The following is a 25,654-nucleotide window of genomic DNA, read 5'->3' on the forward strand; positions in this document are numbered from 1 at the left end:
TTTTTCTAAGACCACAGATAACTCTCTTACTACTCAAATAGTCCTACAAATGAAGAGGCAGTTACTTGAGGATTCTGATACTATGAAGCATCATTAGGATCTTGTAATTGACAGTTACAGGGGAGGAAGAAAGGGGAGCTCAAGGAGGAGTTAGACAGACAGACAACAGATAAAACACAAGATGCCTCCAGGATGCACAAGGCCCGCAGCCAGAGATTCACTTTTGGTTTTGGCTTGAACTCGCAGAGTTGCCTATTTAAAGTAAAAGTTCCCCATCCATTTTGGAACCTGCTTGAGGCTGACTATGTAAAGCTGCCAATAATTATTTCACATCAAAACAGAGCTAGAGCAAAATACCCTCCAACATAGGAATGACTTAGGTCAAAGAGCAAATAACATTTTATTTCATTTACAGTGATATTTTTGAGTAGCAAAGGAACCATGACATATAGGAGCCTGTAAGAAAAGTTCATGTGCCTTATCTTTATAAAATAAATGAAATCATACACACAACATAAACAAATGTGTTCTTTGAAGACATTTGAAAAATGTCATGTCTTGATAGCTATTATTTTATTTACTGGTGTCTGTTCCAGACCATCTATTCTCCTTTGAAATATAATTTGTCAGCATGATAGCTTTTTTTTTCATCCAACAGTATTTTCCAACCCCAAATAATATTATGTTGAAAATGCTGATTTTTTATGAATATTTCCAGAAGGCTCAGGGGAGACCTTACAGCACCCTTCCAACACCTAAAGGAGGCCTACAAGAAAGCCGGAGAGGGACTTTTTACAAGGCCATGTAGTGACAGGACAAGGGGGAATGGCTTTAAACTGACAGAGGGGAGATTTAGATTAGACATTAGGAAGAAATTCTTCACTATGAGGGTGGTGAGGCACTGGCACAGGTTGTCCAGGGAAGCTGTGGCTGCCCCATCCCTGGCAGTGTTCAAGGCCAGGTTGGATGGGGCTCTAAGCAACATGGTCTAGTGGAAGGTGTCCCTGCCTGTGGCAGGGGGTTGGAACTAGATGAGATTTTAAAGTCCCTTTCAACCCAAACCAGTCTGTGATTGTTATGATGACACTAAGTTTATAAAATCTTCTCATACTGACAGTTGAGTCACAATCAACCAAATATTCGACTTACAATGCTAGGCATCTTGCAAACAAATGTACCACTACTGCTCTTTACAATGGAGAAAAAGCACCCTAATAGAAAATTAACCTATCCCTCCATTCTTGTCCCCCCACCCATTCCAACCCTTAAGGAGTCTTTTCTCGTAATTTATATTTGGCAACACTTAATGTCTTTATACAGATCAGGACCTTCAACCCATAGTCAGGCTCTTTGTTGATTAAAAGCAGTCACAAAAATAGGGAGAAGTGACTATAACAAAAATCCATGGATACCATGTACACCTTCTTCTCGTTCAATGCACAAAGCTATAAAAACTGAACATAGTTTTGTGGAATAAGTCCTCTCTTGCCATTTAGCGTGCCTTCTAGCCATCCTGGTTCCCTGGAAAATTGCACTGCAAGAGAAAAGAAAAGAATGACTGCATCTTTGTATGCTTGAATTGGTACTGCTAGGTTCAGCCGCACAACACCAGGCAAAGCATCCATAAAAACATCCCATCATCTGCAATAACCAGTTTAAGAATCTGGATAGGGAAGAAGAGGATCGTTAACTGAAACACTTGCATAATATAGGAACTTGAACCATCTTGTGCAAAGCATACACAGTGAAATAGCTTTCAGGTGTAGGAGACTTCATTAAGGAAACAGTTAATGTAACTTAGGACAGGTTTATAAAATAGAAAATCTAGGTGCCTTTGGGGAAAAGTTAGAATTCATCTCAAATAGAGGGAAACAATTTCAGTAGCTGGGAGCAAAGCATGACCAGAAACCTGTCTTGAGCAGAGGTGATGAATCTGTAAGCTCAGAGCCACAGAAAAATTGCACAGGGCCTTACACTGCATGAGAAGTAAGTGTGTAAAGATTGTAGTAAGCACACAAGATTATAGGGGAAGTAGAAATGAGCCAGATCTTCGTGAAACATCTTCTGTTCAGAGAGTAGAGCTGCTACTGGATGAGACCAATGCACAAAATGTGATCTTTCTTCTGGTGAAAACCTCTCTCTGAAATTAAAATATATAGTGCTATCCACAAACTACCATGGAAAGTCTTGAACAATACACCTTTTTCCTTATTGCCATCCTAAGTGTTCACCACTCTGATCTCAAAGTTTATGCAAGAGTACCGTGAATCTAAAACGAGAAAAAAAATCAGCTTCTACTCTAAATGCCCCACAAGTTACTCTGTGAGCAACAGGACTAATAAAACCTGGCTTCCTATATATACTTTGACCACATTTGTCAGGGAGTTAAAAAGAAGCATAAGCATCATTCCTTTGGAAAACAGACTAAAAAGTCCTCCAATTCCACTTTCAAATTTATTGTAAGAATATGACACAGGTACCTACTTACCTCCATAACTGTAAAATCCCACACTTTTAGTGACCCACAATATTCTCTACCATATTAATTTATCCTCACAGAGTTTCTGAGACAGACATTATTTAGGGAAGAGATCAGACAAATGCTGAAACATGCTGCCAGCCATGTCAGTGCTTTATTTAAAACACATTAACACATTGGGGAATGTGATATTTGTAGCCTTCTGCAAATCAGGGTAATAACAGTTAAGAGAGAGCAACATGTTAAGTCTCACTTTCCAAAGCATTGTAAGGCTCTAAATTTGAACACTTAAAACATACTTTCCCCTAGATTTTTCCCTCCCGCCCTATTACTGTCAGGCAGCAAAGCTAGAAGCCATGCTCAGAAACCACGCTTTAAACACCAGTTATACCTCTAAGGAATCCAGAAAACAAAACTGCTTTCAAATGATACTCAGAGTTTAGGTTCAGAACAAAAGTCTGTGCTTATATTTATAATGAATATGTTCAACAGAAAGATTCCAAAGGAAAAATACAGATAGAAAATTACCTTTAGGATCTCTGCGCACACAGTAACTTACATTGCTATTAATAATTAGCAGGCCCTCCTCTCCCTTTGTCATTTTTATTCCACAATTACAGAGCGCACATGCATCTGAAGCTGCATCGCTGACACCACCACAAACCTCCCTCCAGCAGCTCCACCGCAGCGGCTGTAATTCTACTCTTTCCAGCAAGCACGCCAGCAGCTCTAGTGGGCAGCCAAACCTCTCCCTGAAGTCTCCCATGCCTACAGAGCACATCTGTATTACAGGATACTAACTCTAAAAAAAATGACAGATTAGGAAGAAAAACAGCTAGAAAACCTGGAAGTAGGAAATTTCTACTTTCCTCTGGAATTCAACCTAAATTCACCTTAGAGAGAAGACACATATTGCTGGCATTTGACTGCCTGTAAATCCAAGGCCTGTTCCAAATGGGGGTAGCCCTCGTCAGAGGGGATCACAGTGAAATGTAAATTTACCAAAGATTTACCCATGCTCCAACTAGGCTGAATCCCTTGACTCCACACAACAGCTAATTTCAAAAGAAGTATTTTCTAAACAAGTTTGATAACATAATACTGAACTCCACATACTGCAGCATGTTCAGAGGCAACACACGAAGGACCTGGACTTAAGTGACAAACACCATTTTTACCCCAGAAGAACAGACATGGGTTGTGTCCCTGAGTTCTGTGCTTAGGAAACCAAATATCATACATATACGTTATGCAGTTCAGGGCCTTGTTATCTGTTAGCAGAAGTTCCTTGTAGATTCTTTGAGACTGAAGGAAGAACGAGCACTCAATTACAACCAAGATCATTAATTCTAGAGATCAGCCCGTCTTCTAAAGAACACACTGAAAAGTTATTCTTAATACTCAGCAGGTCTGCCAACTCTTATGTTGGGTAAGACTTTTGCCCCATTCAAAGCACCTTACACAAGAAGGGTTAAAATACTTGGGTACATCACTGACTACTTCTGCAGTCAAATTATATTAAAGGGGAAGCTGTCCAACTGCAAAGCTGCTTTAAGCTCTAATGATCCTGTTTTCCTTGCTAATTCATTTCCAAAGTATAGTGTACAACAGCACACTTGTATTTGAAATCTAAAACACATTACCACACAAAACCATTTTTCTATCATGCACAGCTTTTCTTAAGCCCAGGACACAGGCTATTACTAAAAAAATACCCTGCTCTAGAGAAGACTTTCCATAGTGTCCCCTTTCTGTCATTTCTTCTCAGTCAAGAACGATTACAGCTCTTCACACTTTCTCAGGCCTGCCTCATTTAAAAATACCTTGCTGCAGAAACTAAACATTTGGCCTTAAGACTACAACTCATTATTGGACCAATCATCCCATAGGTCTGAGTCTTCTGTTGGCTAGGGACAAAAAGGGAAAATAAATATTTTCAGCAGGGTTTAACGAGCGTATAGCAAGATTGCACAACAAGACCAACCAAAGAACCACCACTAAGTCATCACTTCTTAGGACAACTAAAACAGCAGCAAAGTTGAACGTCCAGGGTAGGAACCCAGCTTCCTCCGTACCTGCTGCAAGGCCATTTCAGCATTCTCACCACAAGGGAGGCAAAGTGCAGAGAAAGAGCAAGTCTGACCATTGGACAGCAGCAAGTGCTAAGGAATAATCACCACAACTCATAATGGGCAGACAAAAATCAACCGATTTCAACTTGCAATGAGATCTCTAAGTAAAAGCTGTGCTGAGTTTATCTAATCAAGAAACACTGCAAGGCCAGCTTGGCATTTGCAGAAGTTCTTCTTACTTTTGTGTATTCTCCATAGGAAATAGCTTCAATATTGCCAATATTATGATTATCTAACTGCAAATACGTAGAATTTGCAAGCAGCAATTTGCAGCGACCCAATGTTATAAGCAGATCTTGCTCTGCTTTGGCAGCTGGAAAGTTTCACGGGTCTTGACTACAAATGTCAGCAAGACTCCACAGTGGCATTAGTTCATTGCCTAGGTGTTCCTGATTTCAGCAGGACTGAATCAGACACTGATTTCCACACCTTTGTGGAAACTATCCGTTTTGGGAGGACACCGGAACAGGGCAGGAAATCTAATATACCGGATAGTGCCTGGCACAATAGGGCCTTCCTTTCTTATGGAAACTTTGCCAAAAAGAAGTAATGACCCCAAAAGCCTATGTGAAAGAGGACTGCATTTCAAGGGCAATGGAAATCTCACTGCTAAAACCACTACAACAGCAGAATATGCTTTCACAGAACTGAATCATGCTGGCCAATTTTTCACCAGGAAATTAAATTAAAGCAACAAAATGTGCTTGCAAGCCCACTGTATTTAGAAATCCCTATGGGTTTTTGAAACAAGCCCTACGGGTAAAGCTGACCGCAGAAATACACAAACATTTAACATACTTAGGGTTAGAATGGAATTTGAAATTTAAAAACTTGCTGTTTCCCTTAAGGATGTTGTGAGAAGCAGAACTATCTTGTGGACAGGACACAGGGCTAGGAGTCAGGGGTTCATCTTCCTGATTCTGCTAAAGATTTACTGTGTGACCACAAATAAAACAGTCTGCCTTTAAGGGCTCAGGCTTGTGAAGAAAAGCAAACACACTGACATGCCATGACAAATTAGTGAAGGTAGAATCCAGCTTTCAGATTAAGACCTCCTGATATAGAAATGTCCAGGCTCCTATTACAGCTGGTGCAGATCTAGTCAATACAACAAATAGAGAGAGTGCCCAAAGAATAATTCGGCTCACTATAAAATAGAGGCAAGTGCTCAATCAGCCGAGTTGCTGTTGAGTTCCCTGCACTGTAACTTCGCGACCTGTGTGTAAACATTGAGACTCGGATCTTTCTCCTGAGTTGATTCCCATCCCACCTAACAGTCTCACACACACAGCAGCTACAAGGTAAAACACATCAGTTTAAACATCTTCCTTTTTAACATTTCTCTCCCAGAGACCACTGCTTCCTGTTGGCAGGAGCAAAGTCAGACTGGTTAAGCTCAAACTACCTTCAGTGACTTTTCAAAAGTTCTAGCAAACTCAGTAGGAATTTGGTAGTGCTCCTCTGGTACTTTTTACTGGTAAAGTGGCTGTAACTTTCAGCAGCAGTTTGAGGTAACTACCCCCAAATGGCACAGAGGTACCTGAAAAGGAAAACATCTGTCCACAGCCTGTACACTCAGTTTCTCCAGATGTACAAATTTAAATAATTAATGCACATGAATGCTTCCAAGTGCTTTGAAATCCACAGATGAAAGGTGATGAAGAAGTACTTTTATCCTCATTTTTACTTCAACGAAAGAATTACTTGCACATACAATGCAATACAATATTTTCGTAGTACCAATTCCCTTTGATGTAAATCCTTTATTTGTCAATACCATAAAGACAGCCAGTCCAGAAGCCACAGAGTGACAAGGAGGGAAGAGGGTGCCTCTCAGTCAAAACAAGGGACATTACCTAAGGTGGGCACTTTGTTACACTAGAAAAGAGAGGGGCTGACAATGGCTGTCAGTCCCTCTCTTTTTGTTGCAAAAAGCACAGCTTTTTGTGTACCTTCCATGTTTGATAGGGATGATGCTGCCATACCTTTCCTGAGGAAAATTATTGTAACAAAACACATTCTCAGTTTTCCTCATATGTTCTCGACCTTAAAACCTGATTTTAAAAATTGTAAAAAGCCTTGACAAGGGTATCTTGACAAGTTTTCAGGAAGCCTTCCTGCTAGCAGTACTGCCAAGGAATTTTGTTGTGTAAACACTATTTACCCTATGTAAAACACTTCTTCCTTGTGAAATGCCCATTTACTGAATTCTAAGAAGTCTCTTTTAAGATCCAGAGATTTAATAACGCTTGGCTCCAGGGCTGGCAAGGTTTTAATGCCAAGCAGCCTGATTATTCTTTCCATAATTATTGGGAATATCTGCTTCAACAACAACAACAAAAATATACAGCCAGCATATGTCTCTCACTCTCAGATCAAACTCTGCTTCTTCCCATACGTGCCCTTATCCAGCTGCAAACTCTTCAAGCTTTGCCTCTAACCACTTGAATTACACTGTTATGTGCTGTCAATAATACAGCCTGTAGCAACTGGGAAATGAACATACTGGCACAGCTTAAGGTAAATTGAATTGAAGATTTAGAAGTAAAAAAAAAGTGGCTATTGTTCAGATTACATTATTCACTTTCTTACACAATTCAATTAAATAGAAAACTTTGCCTTTTATTTTTTACTTACCAGATGGCACCTCAGCATTCATATTCTATGATGCTTTATTGGTAAGTCTGTGGGAACTGGAGTAGCACCACATACATGCAATATTGAAAACACCTGAATATGCAAATGTTCAGATTCTAAACGGGTCCCTATCAGGTGGTGTAAAGCTTAACTTAGAATATTAGTAAATCTAACCTTGCCAGCTTGAGACACAAACAAAATTTTTCTTTTCCCCCCAATCAGAAACAGGAAATGGAGACAGGTGTAAAGGTTAAACTCTTACCTTCTTGCACTAATATTACATTTCACAACTATGATAGGTGCAAGACTGTACCTTCACTAAATGCCATTATCCTGTCTCAGGCTAGAACAGACAGAAAGATTCTTCCAGGATAATACCAGGTAAGAGAGAACTGCTGCAAGCAACATCTATGGACCAAGAGAGAGGAAATGGAACAACAACAGGGAAGGGAAAGGAAAAATGAGAAAGAAACAAAGCAGAAAGACAGAGGGAAGGGAAAGTTAAAACCAAACAGTGAGAGGTGAGAGGAGTAGAGAAGCAAGACACAGTGGAGCAAGGAGACAGATAAAACCTTCACTAATGGAAGCAGCACTTTCTAGTAGACATCAATTTAACAGTTACTTTAATGGTTGATACTAGCTGTATGTCAACTTGATTGATGCATTGTCACTTTGATAGTTAAGGTTATTGGTGGAGCTGCAGAATTGATGTATTATTACTTTAATTCTTCATTTGGGGACTTTATTAGGGCATATGGGAATTTAAATTGAGTATCTAAAGAACTCAAATTGATTCACTGGAATCTGATCCCAGCACAGACACACAGGTGCCTAGCACAAAAAGAAAAGGCCTGTGTGAAGGCATTTCAGAGGTTTCAAATATGGAGACTGGTCTGCACGTTCAATGAGAATACCCTTCTATATTGACAGAGCTATTCATGAGCCATCCACCTATTGGGAACCCTCATAGAATGATCATTAAGTTATTACATATGTCTAGCTACCGCCTTATTACTTGCAGGCTCCCCTCCTTCCTTCTGCCCAAGCACAGCCTGCTTTAGGCTGAAAGGCCTGCAGGGCAAGGACAATGCCTATAAAATAACCAGGATATAGTGTAATAAATCAAAACAAATGTCTTTAATGAAATGTGATCTTTCCCACTGGAAATCTGCAATTAGGTTTTCAAAATGCAATCCATGTAACCTTTTCCCAAGCTTCCAACCTTATTTGTATGATGATATGGAAAAAGAGTCTTACAGTTGAAACATTTCTCCACAGCTGCCAAAGACTCAAATTCCGTACATGTTCTTGGACAATCCAACTCCCTAGCTGAAAAACTTGACTAAGGCTGTAATGCACCAAAACCACAGTAGCTTTGCCGTAACTTCAAGGGAGCTCTTTGCACAAGAATCTTAACACTGCTCTCTCACAAATGCACAACAAAGATGCAACTGCTTCTTGAAAAACTTTCTTGTCCCATGCCAATACAACAGTGCAACCCTTGCCCTTCTGTGTCAGAGATGTCCTTCCTCTATGTATCAAATCTTTTCCCCCATGCACTAGATTTTTTTCCTGTAGTTTTCTGTCTGCTGATCTCCATCACTCATGCTTTAAAAAAATTAAAATAACTGGTGTTAGAGACTTTAAAGAGAGCAGTCATTTAGCTAATTCATCTTTAAAAGGTTTCCCACCTGACTTGACTTGGACGTGATTAGCCTGCAAGGCAGCTCTAATAGAAAACATCAAGTATGATTCTGTAACGTGGGTGCTAGTAGGGAAGAACCTAGTGCAGACCCCAGACCACCTTACACTGAAAAAAAAAAAAAAAAAAAATTCTGGACCAGGCTATTTATTTACTTGTTTGGGAGGAGGCAGAGGCCAGGAATGTCCTACGTTCTGTCTGCTTTAAAATAAGCATCACAAAGAAGGGGAAGAAGATGTCCATCTGTGCGATTTTGTAGTTGCTGTTATACATGCTAAAAATAAAATAAAAATTCTGCTGAGCTTTCCATTTGTTTCAGCTCATTAAATGAATTAGGAACCTTCTACTGGGGTTGGGGAGGACAGGACAAAAAGATTTTCATTTGGGAGAAAAACTTCCCACACACACTTTTGATCCAGTGCTAACAGAGTTAACAGGGTGCATTTTGGGAAATAAAAGACATATTTAGTTAGTTTTTTAATGCCTGCAGGTTGATGGTTTCCAGCTGGTTTAAACTCCACACTTTTCTCTTTTTCCTGCTGGATGTAAACTGTGATTTTGGAATACTCCTCCCTTTACTGGACATCCAACCAAAGATTCTCACATGTGGTATTTGAATAACTGGGCAGTACATCCCCTAAGTGTGTTTGGTCATGCAGAATTAAATACGACTTTCCCTCTGGAAAGCACATATCAAATTTCTGACCTGGTAGCAGCAAGCTAAAAAGCTGACAGGGGATGAGAAGAAAACAGACTTGCCAGATTCTTTAGAAGCCAGTATGCCTATTTCTATACCCCTGCCTCTAGACAGACTTAGTCTCAGTACTCAAAAGTTTCTTGGGGATATAATTCTCAGATCAGTTTGCATCCCTCAGTCTGCAAAAAACTTGGATAAAAACTTGGCCAAAATTAAGAGTCTTCTGGGTTTTAGTATGAATGTAATTTTTTAGGAAGATCTTGTAACAAAAACCAGTCTTACTGTGCTGCTGCTATGAATTAATTTCTGCCTAGGATAATGATTAAATGACATCCAAGTAACAAGAATTGCTGAATTTGTTGATCCATTCCATACCATCTCTTTCACATAACAGGCATTTCCTTGAGATAGGAATAAACTTCTGCATCTTCAGAGTTTGTATTACAGTAGTCACCACTGTAAGGTTTAAAATCTAAAACTGTTCCCATCAGCTTGAAGTCCCTGTGCAGCTGCTGAAGAGTAGGGCCACGGAAGCTCACTGAGAAGCAACACAGACTTAAGCACAGGAAGCACCTTCTGGATTTTCATATGTAACACTATATTTGGGCCCACAGAAATCTTTAAACACAGGCCTTCATTCTGCACCTCGGTGAGTACTCCTTTTTCTACAAGTGCACGTACAAAGGCAACACTTGATCCAAAAAGCAAATACTCCCTTTTCTTCAGCGATCCCCTGATTTACCTGGAGCTTTGCTTGCTTTCTTACACAGATTTCTTTTTTCTTCAAATAAAAGCCCATATGTTATTTTATAATGATAGCAACCCTAACTATTATATGATTCTATGATGTAAAAAAATACAGTTTCATAGGCCAAGATGTTTTTCTCTATTGCTGAGTAACCTTTTTTTGGTACCAAATCGCATGTAAATACTGCTAAAAAATAGACCAATTGAAAGTGCCTACTCACCAGAAATCAAAGGCATTGCCTCAAAGGGCTAAGTGTATGCTAAGTAGCTTCTGTGTACCAGAAATCTTCTACGTCACCAACTGTGTGCCATCAGCAACGTTGGCAGAATAGCAGTTAGGCTTGTATTTTTATCCAAAAACATTTTAGCAGTTTTGACAATTTGTTTTTCGTTGCTGTATATTTACTCAAGCAGTACTTACCATCTTCAAATATTGCTCCTATCTGAAATGATAATTCAGAGCTATGTTCTGCTTCGCATGGATAAACTGCTCTTGCTTTTCGGTGGGCAACACTGAAAAATGGAATTATGAATTACAGTCATTTTTTACTATTATGAAGACACTCTCTCAACCATTCTCCCTCCATTCGTATTTGGAGATGACTAAAACTTTAAACACAGTTTCACATGCATCATTACAGGCTTATAATTCATACACACAAATGCCAAAGCTGAAACTTCACAGCTTACTGTTGGCATTTCTGAATAACATACTTCCAACTTCATGCACGCTTATTTTTATGATAATTAAACTCAAGCTTCAACTACAGTTAAAATTTTGCCAAGTGCTAATCAGCAATGAAATCAATAGCAGACCAAGCATACTTTACTTAATTTATAGACTAATCATCATTATATCTTCTGAAATGTTTTTTCATGAATCTTGCATTTCCTATCACCATACGGAATTCACTCTTTGTCTTAATTTTTGTTTGAAACCAGGACACGATACAACCTGAAGATGCCGTCTTGTCCTAAACATAGTAACATTTCTAATATTTCATGCAGTCCTTTAGGGGTGATCTCAGGATGCTCAGTAATAAGCTATCAATATGAATTTGTCCAAAGTACCCATTTCCCCAAGTACCATAAGCAGTGATCTTGGAATATATAAGTATTTCTGATGCATCTTTCTTAATCACGCCTTTGTGAACTGACAGTTTGCTGCTGCCCAACAATGCTTTGTTTAGACACAGCACCCACACCACTAAATCATCTTTTGCTAAGCCCAGTCAACAGCAAATACATATAAAATATTGGGAAAGATGCTTCCTGCCCCAAAGAGCTTGCAGTCAAACAGACAATGCAGTTCTGGTGCAAAATGTGATCAGTAGAGAGAAACAGAATTTTGTCACCAAGTGTTGTAAAGAATTTATGAATATATCCAACTACTTTAATTAGAAAATCAAGTATTATAAAACTTGAAGGAAAAAGCTAAGATGGTGAAGACATTCAAAGGAAAAAGTGAAAATGCGTCAAAAACTGAAAACATGGAAGTAAGCAGAAACAAGATGGAAGGAAAGCAGGCCTAAAGAGTGAAAGAAAAGAATGAGACCACAGAAATCGGTAAAGACACGGGAAAGCCTGTCAGAGGCAAGAAGGCTAGGATGAGAAATTTAAATTTGACATGAGTGGCTACAGAAGAGAAATAATCTGTATTTTAGAAGACACTGTAAGAGAATCACTGCAGCAGAGAGACACTATGAATTGACCATCCAAATCAAAGTCTGCTTGTATTAACCAACAAGCCACTGGCTCAATCTGGGTGCCTTCTACATGGAAGGTGTTCACAGATAAAATAAGACAAAGTAGACAGTTATTTTATTCTGCCAAAATTGCTAAGGTTGCTTTTTTTTTTTTAATTTGAGATAATCATTCACATATTGAAGAAGACATGAATTAAAGATACAGCAAAAAAAAAGGCAAATAAATAACCAGCAAAAGTTCAAGTGCACATCATACCTTTCCACTGCTTTGTCACTCCCAGTGGCAGGGTTAGGGAAGAAGAAAGCAGATGGTGGAGTATTTGTGGCAGCTGGGTTAGCAGATGGAGTATTCATCCATGATACCATCGATGGGTGGCTTTGACCAGGACTAAGAGGAAATATAGTCAAGGCAGAATTACCAAGTTGGATAAAATTTATTTTCATGCCAAAATGTTTGAATCTTTATAACTAAATAACCAGTTAGATCCTGAAATTCAAACCCAATAATGTTGAGCTGATTTTGCAGACACGGTCATCATAGGATTCTGCGTTTCCTCCTTGGCAGTATTTCTCCTACATGCCCTACATCCTAAGATAAGCTGAATTACCTGAGATATATGACATAACCAATAAAAAATAAAATTCCACATTCCTTATCTAACAGAGACAGATACAATGAAACTGCATACTGCAGGCTATTATTTGAGCTGCCACTTTGCCTTCACAAGTTTTGATGAATCTATTTAAAAAGTCTTCTCAGTGCTGTACTAAAGCATGTGTGACTGGAAAGATTTCAAAGTAGGCTGCAGCTATTACGACATTGGGATCGCAATGCTGGCTCTGGACCGAGATCTCGGTCACATAACTGTGTAGCTACTGCCTCAGTGACTGCCCTCATGAACACACTGCTCAAATAGGTATTAAATTAATGGCTGAACACATAGTTGTCACACGAGGAGAAGAAATAGCAGCCAAAGTTAAAACTTGTATTAGTCACTGAAGAACATACAAAGTCCTTCACAACATACAGGATGTTCCTCATTTTACACCTTAAAGAACTAAAGCATTTTAGCACTAGAAGGCTTGCTTTTGCTGCAAAGACAAAATAACAAATAATCCAAACATTTAATGTCAGTAGCTCTTTGGAACAAAGAGCTGGACTTCAAGCACTTTCTAAGCAGAAACAGAATTAAAATCATTTGCACACAACTTTCACACAGGAATCATCACTCATCACTCAAGCACAGCCTTCGCAATGCAGCATTTATCAGTTTGTCTTATTCCAAGATTAAACTCCAAGCATAAATCTACAAAGTACCACCAAAATCTAGGAATCTAGTCAAAAAGGTATCCGTAGGAGTGTAACCACACATCTAATCAACATGGATTGACCACAAGCAAAGAGGGGATCAACAATCACCCTAGTTATAAGTGTAAATGAAGAAAAGAAAGCAGGGAACCTAGAACTTCTAGAAGAAAGGATCACTATTGTAGATTTGTATAACATAGTTTACAACCAAATTTAACTTCTACAAACTGATTTTCCTAGCCAATATATCTCATAGTGTCTTATTAACTATGTAATTGCCAGAATGACTTATTTTGAGTATTAATTCTTAAATTTGGTACATTATAAAATGGTGAATGGCACATTCCTTATTTAACAAGACAATAGTTTTTCCTTTGGATCTGTGTCAGGCAGCATTTGGATGAAAACTGGAATTCACAGTGTATGAAAAAAGGCATTTTACAGATAATTCCACTAATAAAAATTAAACTTCAATGTGCTGTAATCATAACCAGAAGGGTTTATCAAAACATGATCTGCTTTTAAAACTATCAGATTTAGCAAGTAAAGGAAGGAATCATAAGCGGTGAACTGAATGAAAAGCTGGGTTGTGCTGACCAAAAACATATTTCATGCTTAACTTTGGGAATAAGACATCTAGTTTGTTTCACCACTTCTGAATCTTCCACTACAGAATTATTTACACCATCTAATAATTACATACTCTTGAAGACCAGCATCTACACAATTTAGGGGTTTACTTTTACTTGAATTTGTCCTCTTCCTCCCACTGTTATCTAATCATTGAAGATTTTTCCCCAGGTAAAACAAAAATTTTCAGCTAAAAGTGAGCTCACTCAGAGAAGAAAAACAAAAAGAGAACACCAGCATTTGTATTATTTTCTCTGCATGCTAAGGATAAAAAAAATCTCAATGGTACTGGAAGTTTATGAAGCTTGCAAGAAAGTAAAGTATTTCCCCCTCATTCTGCACATAATGTATATATGCAGAATTAATTTCAAGGTGAACTCAAGACAAAAGGTTTTCAGAAGCAAATTAAAAGATATTAAACTATTATAATTAAAGGAATCCTGATATTTAAAGAAAACCATTTTCTGTGTGCTCTTATTTGTTCAAATCAATCCAACATTAAGATTGGTGCTAGGCTCACTTCTGAAAGCTGTAAAACTAAAGAAAAAAGAAAATAATATTCCAAGTATATTGCCAGGATAATATTAAAATGTCTCTAATTCAAACTAATCATGATTCAAGGATATTCTACCAAGTGGCCTTCCCTAGTGTATACTTCAGATGTCTGTTGCTTGGTTTTCAACAAGTGAATAATAAAAAACTTCCATTTATTAAATATTTCATTGAAACATGCATCATATTAATCTACGCAACTTACTTGATTAGCTCCAGAACAACACACACACCACCTGCATGTAACACGCAGGATATATGATTTCAAACTAATAGAACAGGTAAGGTACAAAAGATACCCTCAGAGCCAGGAAAGCAATGGTCACTAGTAAGAATACTTGGAATAAATACCAGATGTATTCTTGATGGCACTTAGGAAAAGGAAAAAATAAGGAAGGTGTGCAAATAGAGGAGCAGAATATGAAATAAAATGCTCAGATCCATGTCATGGCATGTTTATTTCTCAAGTTACAGACACTCCACAAGAAGGGTAATCTATCAGGGAGTACGAATACATTGTCCTTTACCAGGCAGCATTATATAAAAGCTTGTAAAAAACTGGCAGGTTGTCTATGAATTCTGAGCCACTCCACAACAGTTGTAGTGGAAAAACACTCCAGAAGTGCAGGTACGTGGAGCCTTGGGCTGTTCCCTCCCCCACTTTTTGATGAATTCCCTTAATACATCCCAGCTGTAGCGAAAGCACTGCAGCACAACTCCTGAATGTGCCTGTCACCTTCAGCTCCTGGTTACTGAGCAAGAGATCAGGCTTTAGAATCCAGCAGGGAGAAAAAAAAAAAAAAAACCCAAAACATTTTTCATTAATAACTGTTTCACTATGTAAAGAAGAAAAATCAATAGCTTTAAGTATTAATCACATTCTAGAATTTCAGGTTTGTTTTCCTTTTAATTTACTATACTTAGCTATCTCAGGAACCACTTAATTTTATTATGAAAACAGAAGGTTTTACTTCATAAGAAAAATCAGTTCCAATGTCACAGTGTGTAAGCAACTGCTGGATTTTCTTTTTCTTTTTTTCTTGAGAAGATTTTTGTGATAGCAAAGTTCCCTTGCTAAAAGCTTTGCATGCCTTGTTTATTAAGATGATATTAGAAAGTACTGCATATCTTATCATATAGCACCTCAACTTTAAGAAGGTATGTTGAAGAAATCTTTTCTCCAAAGGGCTGAAATGAAGGCTATACATTTCCTGTGGGGAGTAGTAAAAAAACGCCTGACATGATCATCTTTGAGAAAAAAAAATGCAACTGTCTGGCATAGTAACACTGGGAAAAGGGAGGAGGGGGAAATGGCCTTACTGAAAATAAGCTCGAGATTTTGTACTGATATTCAGAAACAAACTCCTGAAAACAAGATTTTATTAGATGTTTATCTGGCTGGTTCCTAAGGTAACACAGCTAAAGAGCAGCCTCTTATCTTGAGAGCAAGAAAGAGACTCTGTGAAAAGAATCTACACTGCAACTCTTGAGAAAAAAAGGACTGTTTCATAGATGAGGTTGGCAGCCCCATGGCTGTCGTATCACAGTGTCTGGCTGACAAACCTCAATGAAAGTGCTCTTAAAAGGTTTCATTGTAAAACAACACAATATTTCAAAATATGTCAGCTAGTTCTGCTTCGATACGCAACCCAATACTCTCCCCCCCACCAGACACTGATAGTCCTTCACGGCCCGGTGAGGCTGGGGAGCAGAAAAACATACGGAAAAAAAAAAATCTAGAAATTGTCACAGTTGCAGCAAAGCTGGAGACAAAACAGAAGGGCAGAATTTCCTCATCCCTGTTCTCTCTGAGGAGAAACTCCATCCCCAAAATTCAAAGCATGTAACATGCACGTAACATTCCTGAAGCCTCCTTTACACAGAACACATCAGCCAGCACTGAGGTATGGGGTTTGTTAAACTTGGATTGTGAAGTCTCAGTGAAGCAGCTAACACACTAGTTAAATGATCTTTTACTCCAGTCTGGTAAATCTGAAGCTAGCATCTAAAGCAGCTGTCCTAAGTTAAAGCTTTTTTAAATGATAATTCAGACAAAGCAAAAATGAAGTATGTGTGACTATATGCTTTATAGCATACTGATACTCCTTTTAAGAAAGAAAATGAGGGGGCTGTGTTCCCTGGAATCATGTAAAGAAAAGAAAAGAGAAGAAAAAAAGGACAAGAAACTATCTCATCGCAGCGGTTGCATCCCCATCTCTTCCTGCTCTGAGCACACACACCGCTTACCCTGTGCTCACACAGCAGTGCTGCTGTCAAGCCCAGCTGCCTGGCCTGCTGGAAAACAAGGAGATGGCAAGGTCTATTTTGTATGAACCACATGACTAAGTTACATTATGCCTGTTTCAAAGGAGCTGCAAAATGAGGGCTATTGCTCTGCTTGCATAACAAAAGGGTACAAAAAGAAGTACCTGCTCCACCAAACCCACTTTCAAACTGCTGAGTCACTGAAGAGGTGGCAGCTGAAACAAAAACAAGCTGCAAAATAAGCAGTGACCCAACAGCTGTTAAAGCATCTTCTTGTAATAAAATAAGATGATGATATTAGACATTATAAAAAGTTTCGAAGACACTGAAACTGGAGTCACTCATTTATGTAAAACTGCAAATTCACACCACTGCCAGAAAGTACAAAAATAAACTCTTCCAATTTTAAGGAGACTATAGATGCAGTCTACTGATGTAGATATAACAAGACTGATGGGAATTCATTCAGCAGTCAAACAAAATTAGTAACTAACTTCAAGGCTTCTGTTATGTGCAGAACACCACTATTTCTGCCCTCCCTTGCCCTATGATGGCTCTTTTAACATTAGTTTGCTCACTGGGAATTTGAACAGCTTGAGATCTCACAAAGAACAAGTAGCTTCTTCCCAGCCTGGTCACACAAAGACCCTGAAGGCACTCGGGAAGCTGCGCAGCACAGCTCTCATCACTATTTTGAAAGCCTCTGTGGATATGAAAACCCCCCAAATGATGCCCATAGCGTAGCACATGTACACCATTGAGCTGGATAAGAGAAGATTTTAGTGTCAGAAGAACCAATAAAGAAGAACTGCAAAATAAATTAAAGAAAGACTAGATTATTTCCTCTGCCACTGGTCCCTTACATATTCTTGAAAAGCCACTTACACTGGTGCTTCTATTTCTCCTCTGGGTTTTAAGTACCTTCAGTATTTCGACTGTCAGTACTCTATCTTACATGCTCCTACAACAGCATGCAAGATCGGTGCAGTCTGAAAACTATGAATGCTACTATTCTGAGCCCATAAATGTAACTGCTCTAACAAACCAAGCACCCCCACTCATATACACGTTCACTGAAGAGGTTTGAGGGACAGGATGCTTTCCATCCCCTTCAGCTGCAAAATCCCAAAGGCTTAGAGATGGAAAGAGGCAAAGTAAACAGATACTCAGATAGTACCACATTGAAAAAGGCTACCCAACATCCTGCACCATGACTCCAGCCAGAACAATCATCAGAAGTCACCATGGTCCAGCTCCTAGGAAACCCAGAAACCCTACAATCTTGATCCCAAAAATGAACTCTCCAGCTGAGGAACAAGACATTAGTTTTCATGATCTGAATGAAGAAGAGATTATGCATATAATGTAGTGGACTTCCAACCAAAAAGGAAGAGACTGACCCAATTCTGAAAAGCCAGTACTGTGAGGGGTAAATCTGTAAGCTTATCTGCAGATAAGCCCTAGCACAGGGCATTGTACTGCAAGCACAAACAGATCTCATGACAACAATGGGCCAGTTACAGTAGCAAATCTTTCCTTATCAGAAAAAAAAAAAAACAAACCTCAGAAAGATTAATTACGACACATTCCGAGTCTAGGGAATACCAAGGGTTCAGCTTTTTTGGTTCATTCAGAGGTCAAGTGAAAACAGACATAAGGCAGTCCGCAGTGGTTTAGGACATGACTTGTAACTCACCTTTCAACAAATCAGTCAACTGCAATATGAGAAACCTACACTAACCCATCGCAGGAAGCTGCCATTATAGCCAACACTCGGGGAAAGGCTGAATAAGACAGACCTCATATCAATGAATAGTTCTGGTCCACTGGGAAGTCAGTGATGATCTTGATGAACACCACCATCCTGATTAGTGAAGGTCAAAGTAAGTGAAACTAGTCCTTACTCTGAAATTCTGGATTTACTGCAGCTAGCCTGAGAGTTTGTGACAATTCAATATTCCCAAAACCAGTATTCAGCACAACTTCTTTCCCCTCCAAGATAATAGGAAGTAGCTGCCTTATGACCCCTTCTTCTGCTAGGATTAGAGGAAATAGGGTCTACAGCTTGTCAAAACAGCACCTCAGGAGAAAGAAAGAACAGCTAGTGATGTGAGCATGCAGACAGGTACAAAACCAGACATGGGAGCAAGGGAGTCCTGTAACTAACCTGGATGTAAAAAGGTAACACTTAAGTCAGAAGAGTCATAGGAGATGCAGAAATTAGGAGGAAGAGATGGAAACAGGACAAGCCCAAGGCTTACACAGATCGAGAGAGAATCAAAATGCATTGGGAACTGAGTGGGCACATGCCATACAACCAAAACAGAATGAAGTAATATTTTCTCTGATGAAAATCTGTTGCAGGACCTGTAACTTCAGATGGATTCAAATACAAGGTCTTAAGGTTTAAGACACTATATGATTCTATCTCTCAAAGAAGGGACATTAGATACCATAATTACCTTTTTTGCCATAGAGTGGTTTAGTTATAAATATTAAAAAAACCAAAATTATGCTCAAAAGTAGTAATTCCTAATGCATAATAAAACAGATTTGGGAAAAAAGTACTTTAATATTACCTAAACAATATAAAATAGGCTGAAGTTTGAAAACTATTTTCATATAAGTAACCAAGGCCACAAAATATATTCTATAATCGAACCACAACAGCCGCAAAAATGTTCCCCTTGCCCTTTTTTGATTGAATGATATCACTTCATGTTTGATACTGCATCTTTTGCACTATCACCTACTTTGCTACGAAAGGACATGAATGAAAAAAAATCTGTTGTCTTTACAGACTCTGACTTACACTTTACCTGTATTTGTTTAGATATATTTATTAGACACAGATGTGTATACCTAGATTAGCTGTCGCTGTACCTGTATATTGTTTGCATGTATAAAGCCATGATATAATAGGGTGAAAGTCAAACCATGTATCACTGGCTTTCAACTGCATGTAAAAGGGAAGATCAACTATTGTGCCACAGTTCAGTTGCCCTTTAAAAGCTACCCATAATCCCTTTTAGTACGTATCTCCAAAACCAAGACCATCACTATTATTAAAACACCTTGGGGACTAGCTTAGAAAGGCTAATCAGCTTCAAAATATCTGAAATCCTGAACTCCTCTTTGGAAACCGAGCTTTATACAACACAGGAAAAAAAATCTGAGTGATTACGGTGCATATTTTTCATTGCCAGTCAGGAAAGCAGAAAGTAATGTCAGGGTTGCATTCTCCAGCAAAAAGCTATCTAACCTAGCGCAGAAGAGATGTGGCAGATTTTTTTTACCTTTTGGGCAAACGCAATAGGAAAACCAGAAATTGTGTAGGACAGAGAAATTAAGCCAGTTCAAAAATTTCACTACATTACATGCCTCACACTAGCATTTTGTGTGGACCCTTCCATGCCATGACGTGACACTACAACGTATTTCACGAATAGTGGCATAACTCTTTGTGTGGCTCAGCTATGAGCTGGTTACAGGGAACTAATTAAGCTGGTTTACAGCATTCACCAAAAAAGTGTTAGAAACAAACACTATCACCCCACAAACCACAAACTGGGGAAGTGAGAAAGAGGATCAAGTAGCAACATCAATACCTTAAGCAAAAATTGCCAGGCAATTTGCACCACCACTATAAAGCTCAAACTGCATTAACTGCATTCTTACTCAAAGGCTGAAGCTTCATCCGCTTTTAAAGAAGACACAGCTCTAAGTATTCACACCAGGAGAGTACAGTGTCTTACACACTATAAACTCACACTATAGCTTACTCTTACTGAGCACCCACTTTGCTTTAAAGGCAAATCCTAAGTAATTCCCAACATTTTATTCTTGTTAAGCCCTGTCCTCTCCAACTACCTTATTTTTTTTTCTTCTGGAAATTCAAATGTCTGTCTTACTACTACTACTATTGGCTACTGGCCACAATATGCTTGTATTTTTGTCCTCACTTCACTCATGAAACAATTTTCTATGTCAACTTATTTTATTTCCTGAATTTCCAGCACAGTGTTTTTCTTTACTCACCCTTCTCTTTTCCACTCTGTGCCTTCCCCTCATCTATTGTCAGCATATTCCTGTTTTTTTCTGGTGGCACCTTTATACTTTATACAAATAGTTTTCCTTATGAACACTGCCAACTGCCTGCCTGTTGCCACAGAATCTGCAGGGAGCAGCAACCTGCAGCAGCTTCCAGGACAGAAGAAACAGTATACTAGGAAAAATAGAGAGAAAAAGAAATCACAAAATCATTTGCCATGAGAGATTAGCAATAACCCTTCCTCAGATCAACTATGGTTTGAAGCAACTCTGAAGGAAGAAGCCAAGAGTGGATTGTTCTATCTAAACTTCCCAGATAATTGGCAGTTATGGGGTAGACAACAATCTGGGGGAAACTGATGGATAAAAGTTGGTTGGAAGTTCACTTGGTTAGGGTTTTTTATTTTAATCCAGGTCAGAATATTATGGACACCTGACAAAATAGATCTATTCACAACATAGCAACTATCACTGTATTAGTACATTCTACTTTAGAAACTTTTATAATGCCAAATTCCAGAAATAGGAAATATTGCCTATTGCCCAGTGTCTTAAATAGCAGAAGGATACAGATTAAAAAAAACCAAACTGCTAAAGAATGCCTATACAGACAGTTGCATTTCATCTGGAAGACACTAGTTGCTTTCAGAACACCAGTTATGATAATAATCTGAATTAGAAGGAATGTGCAAAGAGGAAAATAATGACCATCTTGAGAATGTACCACTGGTGAAACTATACCAACATCAGTCCCAAAACGGTCTGAAGCACGCTCTCCTTACAGACACAGTAACCGCCTGCAGCACTGTCAGAGCAAAGTGGACTTCCCTAGAGGCTCCAGTGGAACCTGAGGAAGATAGATGGCTGTACATTGTTAATTCTGTAGCTTGAGGGCAAGTGTGTACAGATGCTTGAAGTAGAGCAGAAAAAGAATCTACATGCTTTGGTTAACATTTGGTTAAACTGAGATTGCCATTACTGCTCTGCTTTAAAGGAGAAAATATGCCTATACCATAGACAGCACTACAAGGGAGGAATTAAAGCTCACTACTGTAATTATCCGTTTCTCTAAGATTTGCGCCAAGCATCCTTGGATAGAAGGTATTTTCAAACAGTATATATTTATGACACTGCTCCATCAAGTAGGAAAGGTGATTTGCCCATCCTGGGCTATTTGGAGTTTGAATCCTGTGTCTACACAAACTACTTTGTAACTTTGTGATTGACGGGGAAAAAAACTCTCTGTTCTACTGTAGAGTGTACACAAACATAAAATGTGTTTATTTTTAGTATTTGGCTCTAGATAGAAGTGTGAAGTAAAAATATCTTCAGGAAAGAGGCTGAAAGACGTTTAGGTGCAAAGTAACAGCAAACTTGCATCGCCACTGAAAGCCAACCCTTGTTACGGGCAGTAAGACCTAACCATTGCCCAACTCTCCACCCACCCCCCTATAGCATACATGACAACACAGGGCATATGTCTGATTCACCCAGGGCTTTCAAAGAAAATCTAGCATCAGGCAGACACACACAGACATGAAAACCAACAGCTTAGCGGGGCTTCAAGATGGCACATATGTGAAACATCACCTTCCAGTTACACCGTATGCGTAGTAGGTCTTTAAATCCTCACATGACAATTGAGGTTTGTAAGAATTCTCAAATCAGTGATACAAGCCTTGTCCTCTTAGCTTCTTTCACCACTCTGGCCATGCGGTCTCCTCCTAATACCAGCTAGGAGGTGAGGATGCCCCTCCCACCATGCTGGAAGCTATAGCTCCTTTTGTTTTCATAGGTGGGACAAGGAAAAGGCATTCATCGCAAAAAAACTCTGCAGGAAACATCACGGTAACAACAGCTATCATTCAGGAAAAAACAAGTTTTTCCTTTCCTGAAAACAAATAGCACAAAAAGTATTCTTGCTATCCACCACATGTTCTTGCTTAAAGCAAACTTCTGATATAAACCACCCTTGAATATCTGATATATCTTGACCCACAATGCAGCATCCCTCCCCCAGGAAAGAATGCAAGCAACTCTTCTACCACAAACAAGTCACCATCCACTTGTTGACTACATAACTCCACAGTGATAGATCTCTTTCGAGTAACACCCATGTGTTACAAACATCAGCAGAAACTTGCGAAACCGGATCCTCTTGGATCTCCATCTCTCCTAAACTCAGTATGGTATTTACTGTAGCTCAGTGAAGACCTGCAATACCATTTTAGAGAGGATACTGAGACTGATAATTGGTTTTGTTCCAATTTGGCACAAAATGCAAAACATTTTGAAACCCTGCACAAACAAATATCTCTGCTATTAATACAGTAGGTCTGGTTTGGGTTTTGCTTTTTGTTGTTTTTTTGTTTTTGTTTTTTTTTTTGTTAAGGCAAGACCCTCTGAGTCATCAGAACTAGAAGGGAAGAGAGACAGTTTGGGGTGAGAAAGTAGAGAAAAGCAAGCATGTACCGTTCACAAACTACTCTGTCACTGACCAGACTTGTTATGGAGGTAGCTCTTAAGCAAACTTCACAGATAGGTGAAAAAAACTGCTTTTGACAAATCTAGATGCACATAATAGGCACCTTTTTTTTTCCCCTTCCAAACAGAACTCTTTAAGCACTATTTCCAACTGAGCACCAAACCTCAAGCCATCAAAGTTTCCAAAACAGCAGTACAGTATAATTTTTGATGCAAATTAACAAATGCAAAAAAAAAAAAGGAAAAAAAACCCAACAATGTTCCTTGAAACATTTTATGTTCCTGAACCCCTCTAGATAAAAATCACTTTCTTCTTTTATTCTATGAAGTGCCATTTTCAATGTCCTGCTAATCCCATGTTGCTTAATTAGCTATGCTTGCCTTTTTTACCAGTTTTAATACCATCTACAGAATGTTTTCCACACATGCACCTCTGTTGATCAAACACAACTTATTGTTAATCTTACCCACTACTAGGGGACAGTACAAGAGAATAAGGAAAGAATAACTTTAGTCCTTTACTGAAAAAAATACGTCTAAAATACCTAGAAATCTGAAATTCTTTCAATGCATATGAGAAAATACTGTTCCAGCTAATAAGTACTCTAATCAGCAGTTAATTGTGCGTGCATATAAAAATAGAAATCCATCATATGGCTATCTATATACTCATGTGTTACATACACCTACATACACATTTTACGCGCTTGCTTCATCAACAGAACAGATTCCTAAGATTGCCATTATGGAAAATACTTGTAACCAATCTTTTCTCCAGACATGCTCCTTCCATCTTCTTGGCACTGAAGACTGGAAAACTGTGTCTTGATATGTTAAAGTTTGTGTGAATAGCAAACCAGAGAATGCAAGGCAAGTTCAACTTCTGATTTAAAAAACAAGTGATGTTCAGTGTTTTGTGTATCAAACCTGAATATGTATTACAGACATAGGACTAATATTGTAATGTCAATTTTTGATAAATTGAAGTCACACACAAAAATTGAACATCTACTGAACTGAACAGAGTCTACTGAAAGTGACAGACTGCACTTCTATTGGAAAACAGACATTTGTTAAGAAGAAATTAATAACGATAATGTTCTTAGACAACAGCATCTGAGCACACACTCATTACAGAGTATTTATCCATGCCCAAAATTTGGCTGTAAGTCTTAAGAGCCCTGCATCTAACTGTAGCTTAACATGGTCTTGAAACAAAACTAGGGTAATACATCACCTAAAGAATACATTACATATTCATTGCCTAAATAAAAAACATTTTATAACAAGGTTACAGTAAAATGCACTAGGTTCCTGTAGAAAAATAACATTATTTTTTCTTAGACATTCAAGTAGCCTATAAGCTCCAACACAACATATAAACACATACCTTTTTGTAGCAGAAGAAAACAAACACAATTAAATGTAATTTATAAAAATCACTTGCCACCAAGATGAAAAGGGAAACGTAGTGTGCACAATCACACTAGTGGAAAACTCACTACTTAATATTCAGGTTACTTACAGATTTGTTGTCCAGCCAGCAAGGTCTCCACTGTCCATGATAAGGTGATTTCCATCCAGGAGCCCAGGTGGACTACTAGAGAAGGCAGGTGTTGGAGACTGGGAAGAAAGAGAATCCATGCTCCCAGTTGGGGTGTCTTCTCTGGGAGAGCTGTGACTGTCAGCTGGAAAAGACAGAAAAGACAGGACAAGTCAGAAGCATACTAAAAGAATCTCATGAGCCAAAGAAGCTACTTTGGTAACAATTTCCTGCACTATGAGAAGAAACTTTACTGTCCCACTTTCACAGGATATTCTGGGGAACAAGCAGTTTCTCTGAGCATTTACCCAAAAGGTACCACTGCACAGTTTCCCCCATCATTATCACCAGGCTATCTTCTCAACACAATATACTCCTGGTCCCCTTTCCAACATGTGCTTTACGTGGATGAAATGCTAGATTTTGGGGGGCTATTTTTTAAGTAAATTAGTCACTTCTGGCAACAGAATAGTTTAGGCCATACACATTTGTGTGTCTCTCTAAAAAGGCAGTCTATAATTTAATACTCATTTTAGGAAATGATTGCCCTCAAGTACCATTAGCTATATCCTATCAAACATAAAACAATGACATTCAGAAAGATCAGGATAAGCAGCAGATCTCTAAAAAATATGCAATACCCAAGAATGTTACTTTTATTATTCCCTTTCAGTGGTGTTACTTTTGAGAGAATTCTGGTCTACTATTTGTTTTCATAGGC

The 25,654-nt window shown here is 38.6% G+C and overlaps 1 protein-coding gene across 3 annotated transcripts in view; it reads right to left on the reverse strand.

Moving 5' to 3' along the window:
* Positions 1-1,261: 1,261 nt before the first annotated feature.
* ARHGAP10 (Rho GTPase activating protein 10) overlaps positions 1,262-25,654 on the reverse strand; it is a 152,324-nt gene continuing 127,931 nt past the window's right edge. For all 3 annotated transcript variants that reach the window (XM_057402049.1, XM_057402048.1, XM_057402047.1), the window contains 4 exons: positions 24,916-25,078; positions 12,357-12,488; positions 10,816-10,907; positions 1,262-1,534 (listed from right to left, as the gene is read on the reverse strand). In XM_057402049.1, the coding sequence (XP_057258032.1) occupies positions 1,446-1,534; positions 10,816-10,907; positions 12,357-12,488; positions 24,916-25,078 (476 nt within the window). In that variant the 3' untranslated portion in view covers positions 1,262-1,445. The remainder of the gene's footprint in view (positions 1,535-10,815; positions 10,908-12,356; positions 12,489-24,915; positions 25,079-25,654) is intronic.

The sequence above is a fragment of the Pezoporus wallicus genome, unplaced genomic scaffold (assembly GCF_028554395.1).
Source record: "Pezoporus wallicus isolate ANWC-B61680 ecotype Strahan unplaced genomic scaffold, APGP_CSIRO_Pwel_v1 contig_7178, whole genome shotgun sequence".
NCBI classification, from domain to species: Eukaryota; Metazoa; Chordata; class Aves; order Psittaciformes; family Psittacidae; genus Pezoporus; species Pezoporus wallicus.